Here is an 8,311-nt window from a genome sequence, read left to right as displayed (position 1 = left end):
ATATATATATATATATATATATATGTGAAAGTGTGTGTATTTATGGGCGTATATGCCATTCCAGCAAGCAGACAACGCTATTTTCTGATCAGGAGGTTGGGCTGCACCGCCCCCCCCCTCCAAAACAAACCCAGAACATCCAGCATCACCCATTATCCACCTTCATCCAGCAGGAACAATGGCCCGTCTCTCAACATCCCCCCTGATACTTTCCCAGGAGCCTCGGTGTTGAGTTCCCACAGTGCTGTCCAGTTTGGAGGAGTCGCTCCATTGTTACCTGTCCTCTAATTGTTCCCACAAGGACATAAACATACACCCTCCCTCTTCCTCTCGATGCAAAGTCACCTCCATCATTTTGAGTACCTTGCAGGAGCTTGACGTTATTTCTACCCTGAATGTAAGAGCAAAGTTGCAACATCACATTTCCCATTTCACCTGGTCTGAATAACTTTCCTTCCCAAGTCCATTTATGATGGCGGTCATTAAGGAGGTTGAGTAATCGGCTACATATTTGTGGATTTAGTGAGAATGTGGAAACGCTGACTTGCTTTCATTTAAATTTGCAGCTGGTCCAGATCCACAGCTTCATTCCAAAACTGTGATTCTTCAATGTTGCTTTGAACATTTCAGCCTGCATACGACTCACGGTACGAGGGCTAAAAACGGATTTGAATTTTTCATGGTCGTTAGTTTGAATTTCATTTTGACTTGTAGCTTTTTAATTCTGTTACTTTTGATTAGTTGTTGGTTAGTTTTAAAGTTTTTTTGGTTTATTTGTTTTAGTTTAAAAATGTAAGACATTATGTGGTGAAGAACATTTTCACCACAATTATACAGTACAGCAGTTAGTTTTATAGACATATGTTGTCGTAAGCATGTTTTCAATATATTTCTATTTTGTATGTATAGATTTCGAAATAACACTCCCATCAAAAGAAGAATTTCACCCATGCAACACAATTTAGTAAAAGTCCCATCCCCGTTTTATCGTTCTAGAGGTTGAATTTCATCTGTGTAATGTGTTGGCTGCTTTCCCTCCTTCTGTGAACTTGGAAGTCATGGTCATCAACAATAGCCACTCGCGTCAGGGCTGATTAACTCCCGAGAGGTCAGAGTTGAACAATTCAAACTTTATTCGACCACTTTTCACATGACACACAGCAGGAAAGGCTCATTGTGCAAAGTAGATAACTTTCCATTAGGAAAGTGTTGCAGTTCCACACAATAACAAGGCTACACAGCTTTATTTTCATCACAGACCTCCTACACCGTTGGTTGATTCCCTGCATGCCATTAAAAAGCTCATCCACCCCGCCCCCCCTCCGCATAATACATTACTCAATAAATTATTCTTTGGTGACACAATTAGAGACAATGACAAAAGATCAGAGCACAAATATGACACTGTGTGGACATTAGTATCGGGTCGCATGGCTGTTCCAGATACAGGAAGTGAAAAATGTGTGTCCATGGTGAGGAAACCGGTCACCGATGTGGGGGCCGAGAGGACGTGTGCGCACAATATCTATTGTGGTTCATCCAAAAGATGAAAAATGAGGTCATCCAAGCACGCCTTGCTTGACTTTACTTTCAGTTACGCTGGATCAGGAAAACGTCTTCTAAGAAGAATCGTGTGTGTGTGTGTGTGTGTGTGTGTGTTCAAAAGGTTGACAAGCATTCCACAAAGTACATGATTACATGCACAGAGGCTTATAGGATGGATGTCAGTTGTCTGTATTTGAAAGCGCTAGCTCTTCTCAGGCCGGTTCCTGTTCAGAGCCGCTTTCGGCGTGAACTCCAGTTTCTCTTTGAGGCTAAGCACTTGCGTGCCGTCCATCCCGGCTTGTTCCAGCAGTTTCCTCTCCTCCCTCAGTTCAAGAATGCTCTTCTCCTCCTCGCGGGGTTTGGGCGTCCCCCTGATGAACCACTCCAGGTGGTAGCCCACCGCTCCCACCACGAAGGCCACGGGGAAGGTGACATACGGCGCGTAGGTCCGCATGGCTGTCCAAACTACAGGCCACATGGCCGCTTTGGATGCCAGGATGGGGGTAAAAAATAAAAGTACATTTAAATATGTGTATGCTTCAACCTAATTTCAAATACCATTACATGCTGTAATAACTTGGTTAATTGTTTCCTTCCTTACTGGACTGCAGCATTCCTTCAGAGGTGGCTCCCCCTAGCGTTGCCCCGATAAAATGAACCCTTCATGTTTATTTACCATTCACATTCTTATTTTTTTTTTTAATTTTGGATCACCTATATCTTTGTGTATTGTATACTTACCCAGCCGACAAATATTCTTTTGTGCCACAAATTAACTATGGGCACGATTCACGTTTACAGTGATGAGCAGGAGAAACCGAAAATATCGTCCTATAATTTACACCAGTTTTTGCAAAGGTCCGCCGCCCGGTGGACGTCTATTGCTTATGTGATTATCACTGCGGTTGTTGGATACAAGACCATTGCTTATGTCATTTGACTCACCTTTAAAACTTCGCGTTGGTGCCGCAGTCGGTGAACTTCCTGATTGTGACTTGATTGGTTGAATAGTCTTGTTCGTTTCAACCAAGCGGTTGTTACGCCGTTTTTGCTCATCTCGAGCACCGTCTAGCGGCCAAAGCGAGAGCACATTGAAAAGGGAAACGAAACTGCGAAAGGTATCTATCTATTTGAGCCTTAATGAGGGTATTAAACGTAATACAACACAAAAAATAAGCTAAATCTGGGCTTTGTATATGTTTATTTATTTTAAAAGGTTTGTTCAAGTACCTTTAAAAGTGCCATTCGCAAATGTTAATACGCTGATTGTTTTTCATTATACCATGAACAAATGTAATGGAAACACCACCATCTAACACCATCATCATTTTGGCATTCAGTAGAACATAAACCTCAATGGAATGCAAAATAAGTTGTGTAAAACAGGCAGAGGGCACATTTGTGTGAAACACCCTTGTTTTGATCAACATTTTTAGAATTGTCGGCAATGCAGTGGTATCAAGGTGCAAAAATACATTTTGTGGGATCAGAGGACATGTGAAAGCCTACGATCACAAAATATTCACAAGTAGGAGTTGATGAGATAACATGTCTTTGGTCCATGTTGACAACTTTACTATCCATATGTAAATCTTTCACTAATGTAAAATACTGCACAGTTTAATAGGCCGTGAATGAGGGAAGGATAGTTAGTGCCTATCAGGTGTATGAGACTACGATGGTCAATAAACATCTTTGAGCCTTGAGATAGGATGTTAAAGCAAAAATGCGGCCAGAAATAGTAAACAGAAAGGCACCTGTGGTGATGATGCAAGCATTTCCTGCTATCGGTAAAATACATTATTAGTTGTTTGAATGTTATGACTTAAAATGACACAGTCGTCTCTAGTTTGGCTTTCATGTCGCTAGAGCAACAAGTCACAGGATGTACTGGCTGATATGTCAAATGCTAAACTGCCATCTGGGGGGGCCGAATTACGTTCACATGAGCCTGGTGATGGCACCCGAGAGGAAGTCCTCATAGTTAAGGCGGATGTTGCCCGTCATGGTGGTGTCTTTCTCCCTGAAGACCTGCGTCATGCTCTGCAGTTGGGTGCAGACGTGGATGAAGCGATCCAACTGCATGCCCGGACGCGCGGCATGCACGCTGAAGCGCCGCACCAGTGACTCGGAGAACTGGGGGCTCAGGTTGTAGCCCATCTGTGCGAGGGCTAAGGGGGTAGACGAGAGAACGCCAGGTGGGATGAGATACAGTTCTTGGGGTGACACACAATCTCTAGAGAGGGTTACCTTGGTGGAGCTCTGTGCCATTGATAGATCCGGAGCGGTCCCTGTCATACTGCTGAAAGAGTGCCCTCCACCTTTGCATGAAGTCCCACAGCGCTGAGAAGCCGAAAAGGTCCATTCGGCCTGACTTTGTCTTGTCAAACATGTCTAAAAGGACATTCGTGTATATTTGAAATCGATCTAGTTGTAGTTTAATGTTGGTTGTGATGTTGAGACATGGAGGACTCACTGATCATCATTAGGCAAGTCTCATCATTAAAACTGGACCAGTTGGAGTTGACGAGCGCCTGCTTGAGCTCCTTCAGGTTGATGAAGCCGCTGTGGTCCGTGTCGACGCTCTGAAACCACTGGTATGCCTCTGGGTTGACACCGGGGGGGATATTCCCTGAAGACAGAACAAGGGCCGAGAAACTGTTGAAAAATATGAGGAAGGAAAAGGATGTGTGGCACTTCAAGCTGTACCCTGATGGCTTTAATCATAGGCTTCAGTAGGCTGATCTTGTTGGGGGTTGGGGGGACAAAGTGAACCTGCCAGTGTGGTGCTCATTTCACATCCATCATTTTACCGCAGGTGATGTGAGGCGCAGAGAACAAAAGAGGAGTGATAAACAAAGGCAGCGGTAAGCACCTGAAGGAGGAGGATGGCGAGAGGGTGCTCCATGAGGTTGGCCTCCGTAACCCCCTTGTCCTGGGCCATAGTAGCCTCCTGGTGGAACTGCTGCACCGCCGTATGGAGTTGAGGGTGCAGATCCATACGGAGCCCCGGCTCCGCTATAGGGAGCATTTGGTGCTGGGTGTCTTGCCCCTGGATAGCCCTACAAGAGAGTGCATGGCAGAATTCATGGGACGAATAGACCCCTACCCTAATAGAAACGCGATGGATGAATGGGATTAATCCACTACTAATCCAATGTAGGAGTTACATGTCGGCTGTCCCAAACATACTGAACATAGAGTATATCAATTACAACATGACATATGAAAAGCTAAATGTTTTTTTTTCCATTTCTACTTATTCTACTTAGTCTCCTCTGAAGTCTTCGACCATAATTTGTCTGACGTGTAGCCACACGCTAACGAGTACATTTGAAAGTTCCTTCAAAAGAATTAACATTGTAGCGAAAAATGTTAAAACGTACAAGTAAAAACGTAAGAGGTGAGATAACTCTAGTTTCACACACACAAGAAAGATAAAAACATATACTACCTGACCGTAGTGGTAACTCATGTTTATTTCCTTCCTTCCGAAGAGGTGGGTCCTGATCGCTGTGAGAGGTGCTTATTGGTTCGTTTTACCAAACCTCACCCTTCTTTTTCGCATTTGATTGGACAATCATACACCCTTTCTTCTCGATTTTGATTGGACAATCAAAGCGGTAGTGTGATGACGACTTTATCTTTTTTTTTTTTTTGCAACTTCACTTTCAAAAAAAAACAAAAAAACAATATTGATTTTAGTATGATGATACCAATGCAGCGTGTTATACAAATTCCTTGTGTGTTCTACATACTTGGCCAATAAAGATGATTCTGATTCTGATTCTGATTGAGGCGGCCCGGTGTTGCAGTGGTTCGTGCGTCGACCTCACAGTGCGGAGGTCCCGATGTGGTCTCGATGTGCCCTGCGATTGGCTGGCAACCGGTTCAGGGTGTCCCCTGCCTACTGCCCTAAGACACCTGGGATAGGGTCCAGCAAACAACCCCCCCGACCTTTGTAAAGATAAATTGAATGAATGAATATTGAGCTTTCTAAAACCGGTGCCTTTATTTACATTATTTTCCATTGTTTTTCTGTATTAAAAATACAACAAAAGGGTTGTTGGAAATTACTAATTTCTCGAGTGACGAACACGCCGATACTGAAGCACAAAGACGCCAGTGATGTTGTTTATTGCCAGGATATGATAACAGAGAGAATAGTGTTGCTCTTAATGTTAAATGTAAACAGTTTCCATGTTAATTTAATCAAAGTTGTTTGACTCGTACCCGATCCCGTATTTTTAAAAAGCTTTTTTTTCATATAAGATAAAATAACAGAGCATAAAATGTGAGTAACGGCAAGCAGGTAAAGATGATTATATCACGCAAAAATGCGCAGGAAGAAGTACTTGGTGCAAGGATATTTTTAATTGGACATTAGGGGGCAGCAGAATGTTGTCCACATTTGTTCGTGGTAAGCATATCCGCCTCACAATTCAGAACTGAGTTCCATGTGTGTGGGGTTTGCATTTGCTTGCTTTGGGTTTCTCCAAGAATTTGCTGAAACGTATGCACGTTAGGTTCATTGAAGATTCAACATTGTTGATGTTACAGATATCTTCAACTCCATTAAACCCCTCAAATGGTGTGAAACATTGGCCCACCACTCAACAGCAACTGGTGGGTGCAAGGGACGGTGCACTTGATGTCACGTCCGATCCCAACACAACATCAAAATTCAAATATAGGCTCACCTTCTGTTTTGCATTCAGAGTCGGTGCCTCTCCAGACATGGACATCGCCACACGTCACTGAAGCTCCTTCTCACAAACAACAGAGCCCATCCCTTTCAGTGAAAAGCAACACTCTTCCGTTCACGTCACGCATTCAACAATTTGGCATAGTTTACTGACTTGTCATCTCTTTCACACTATAAACATACGAATGAAATGGAGAATGTGCGAATGCGCTCTGTATTTCATTTTTATATTTCAGATCTTTTTTTTTTTTTTTTGTGTGGGCGTGTTCCCACTCAACCCAGCCGCTGGGGGGCAGTGCCCTCCCCTGGGGGTGCACTGTTCCCCAGTGCCGGTCCCAAGCCCGGAGAAATGGGGAGGGTTGCGTCAGGAATGGCATCCGGCGTAAAACTTTTGCCAAGACGACCATGCGAGTTGGTAGGACGGTTTACAGGGGCGGATGGAAATTACTGACTCGCTGTGGCGACCCCTGAATAGGGACGTGCCGAAAGGAGAAGAAGAAGAAGAAGTTCCCACTCAGATTTACTTCCAAATTTTCTGACATGTTGATGTTTTTTCTCCATAAATATTCGGGGGCAAATTCCGGTGCAGTCATTTTCAAGTCAGTGGCCATGACGGGTTTTCCTTTCTATATTGAAAGGCTCACAACAATTTAGTCCACATCAGTCGACCGTGTGAGTTGATGCTCTATCCCGTTTAAAAATCCAAAGAATTTGGTGAGGGCAGGGGAGACATAATCAGATAAAGAGAGGAGAAAGAAAGCATAGTGGGAACGCACGACTGGAAATCGTCAACCACTCCAGCATTATTTGTCATTGGCTTGGTGTGTTTTCTTTCACTTTCGTAACCAACATAAGACAATCTGCAGCATACTGTTTTTCTCCCACCTTTATTAAAGAAAGTAGAAAAATGAAAACAATCATGATGTACAGATGTGCCTTTACCATGACATTTATTTTCATCACATTAGCTTTACATTCATTCTTTCATTGGAATCTGAGCATAAATATGTTTTTGCATACACAATGTAAAAAAATAAGAACAAAAATATGGAGTAAAAAGGGTCACTGTCCAGTAAATTGTTCTAGTCACAGTGGCCAGATGAAACATTCTGGGCTACCAAGTTTTGAACAGAATTAACACACACACACACACACACACACACACACACACACACACACACACACACACACACACACAAAGACACACACAAAGACTGCAGTGTCCACACGGACCTTGACGTCAGGGAAATTTTCCAGATGGAGCGAAAATGAAACGAGAAGAGGTACGGGCCGTCTCCTGAGCACCTGTGACCATGCTGAAGTCTCCTTGAGTAAGATAGTGAGCCCCCCGGTTGTGTAATAAGACAGACTTAAAGTGCTTTGAGTGCCTTGAAGATGGAAAAGCTTCTGCAAGTGTAAGCCCATTTACCCATGAGGCCTGTGCACCGCATTTGAACAAAGGTGGGCAACACCAAGGCGACGAGTAGGAGTAGGACAAAAATATAGAGCTATAACCTGCGCTCGTACGCTTTCGTTTGAGATGGACACCGGTATATTTGACATGGTTATATCGTAACCGCAGGTTCAAGACAGCAGCTTGGTTATGAGCTACTATTTCTGCAATCTTATGACAAAAGCGGTATGAATATTACAATGCCACGATAGCTCAGCCCACATGCCCATTGACTAGGTAGTGAGTGGACCAATAAAGAAAAAAACGGGACCAGCTGGTGTTTGAAGTCATGAACCACAAACCTGATTTGTGTTTCATTTAACGTTTATATGTTCTCCACTTTTAGGCTTTATTTCTCGTCGACAGAGCCTGCGTGCCGCGGATCCCGGCCAGGCCTGCTATTGTGTGTTTGCCAGTTTGGCAGAATGACGCGGTCGAAGGGGGTGTCTCGGAGACGTGCCCGCTGGGGTGACATTTTGGTGTCGGAATGCCCATCGCGATGTATTTCATTCATAAATATGTGAATAACAGACAGACCCTCGCAATCATTGGCTACGGTGTGTGTGTGTGTGTGTGTGTGTGTGTGTATATATATATATATATATATA

At 43.6% G+C, this 8,311-nt stretch overlaps 2 protein-coding genes across 5 annotated transcripts; both read right to left on the bottom strand.

Annotated features, from left to right (window-relative positions):
• Positions 1-1,109: 1,109 nt before the first annotated feature.
• Positions 1,110-2,578, bottom strand: smim12 (small integral membrane protein 12). 3 transcript variants are annotated; one of them, XM_019875617.1, is made up of 3 exons: positions 2,491-2,578; positions 1,720-2,028; positions 1,110-1,631 (listed from the first exon to the last, which is right to left on the bottom strand). In XM_019875617.1, exon 2 carries the CDS (start codon positions 2,021-2,023, stop codon positions 1,748-1,750), a length of 276 nt encoding a protein of 91 aa, XP_019731176.1. In that variant the 5' UTR covers positions 2,024-2,028; positions 2,491-2,578; the 3' UTR covers positions 1,110-1,631; positions 1,720-1,747. The 3 variants fall into 3 exon arrangements, with proteins under 3 accessions (XP_019731176.1, XP_019731175.1, XP_019731177.1); XM_019875616.1 differs by having other exon boundaries at positions 1,110-2,028; XM_019875618.1 differs by lacking the exon at positions 2,491-2,578 and adding an exon at positions 2,287-2,483 and having other exon boundaries at positions 1,110-2,028.
• Positions 2,579-2,729: 151 nt separating this feature from the next.
• On the bottom strand, positions 2,730-5,094 carry pef1 (penta-EF-hand domain containing 1). 2 transcript variants are annotated; one of them, XR_002168901.1, is made up of 6 exons: positions 5,000-5,094; positions 4,421-4,607; positions 4,022-4,177; positions 3,796-3,939; positions 3,422-3,716; positions 2,730-3,381 (listed from the first exon to the last, which is right to left on the bottom strand). XR_002168901.1 is itself a non-coding variant. In XM_019875615.1 (5 exons), exons 1-5 carry the CDS (start codon positions 5,018-5,020, stop codon positions 3,487-3,489), a joined length of 738 nt encoding a protein of 245 aa, XP_019731174.1. In that variant the 5' UTR covers positions 5,021-5,094; the 3' UTR covers positions 2,730-3,486. The 2 variants fall into 2 exon arrangements, 1 of the variants encoding a protein (XP_019731174.1); XM_019875615.1 differs by having other exon boundaries at positions 2,730-3,716.
• Positions 5,095-8,311: the final 3,217 nt, after the last annotated feature.

The sequence above is a fragment of the Hippocampus comes genome, unplaced genomic scaffold, assembly GCF_001891065.2.
Source record: "Hippocampus comes isolate QL1 unplaced genomic scaffold, H_comes_QL1_v1.1 scaffold12, whole genome shotgun sequence".
NCBI lineage: Eukaryota > Metazoa > Chordata > Actinopteri > Syngnathiformes > Syngnathidae > Hippocampus > Hippocampus comes.
The sequence above is the reverse complement of the archived record's forward strand: the minus strand, read 5'-3'. Positions and strand labels throughout refer to the sequence as shown.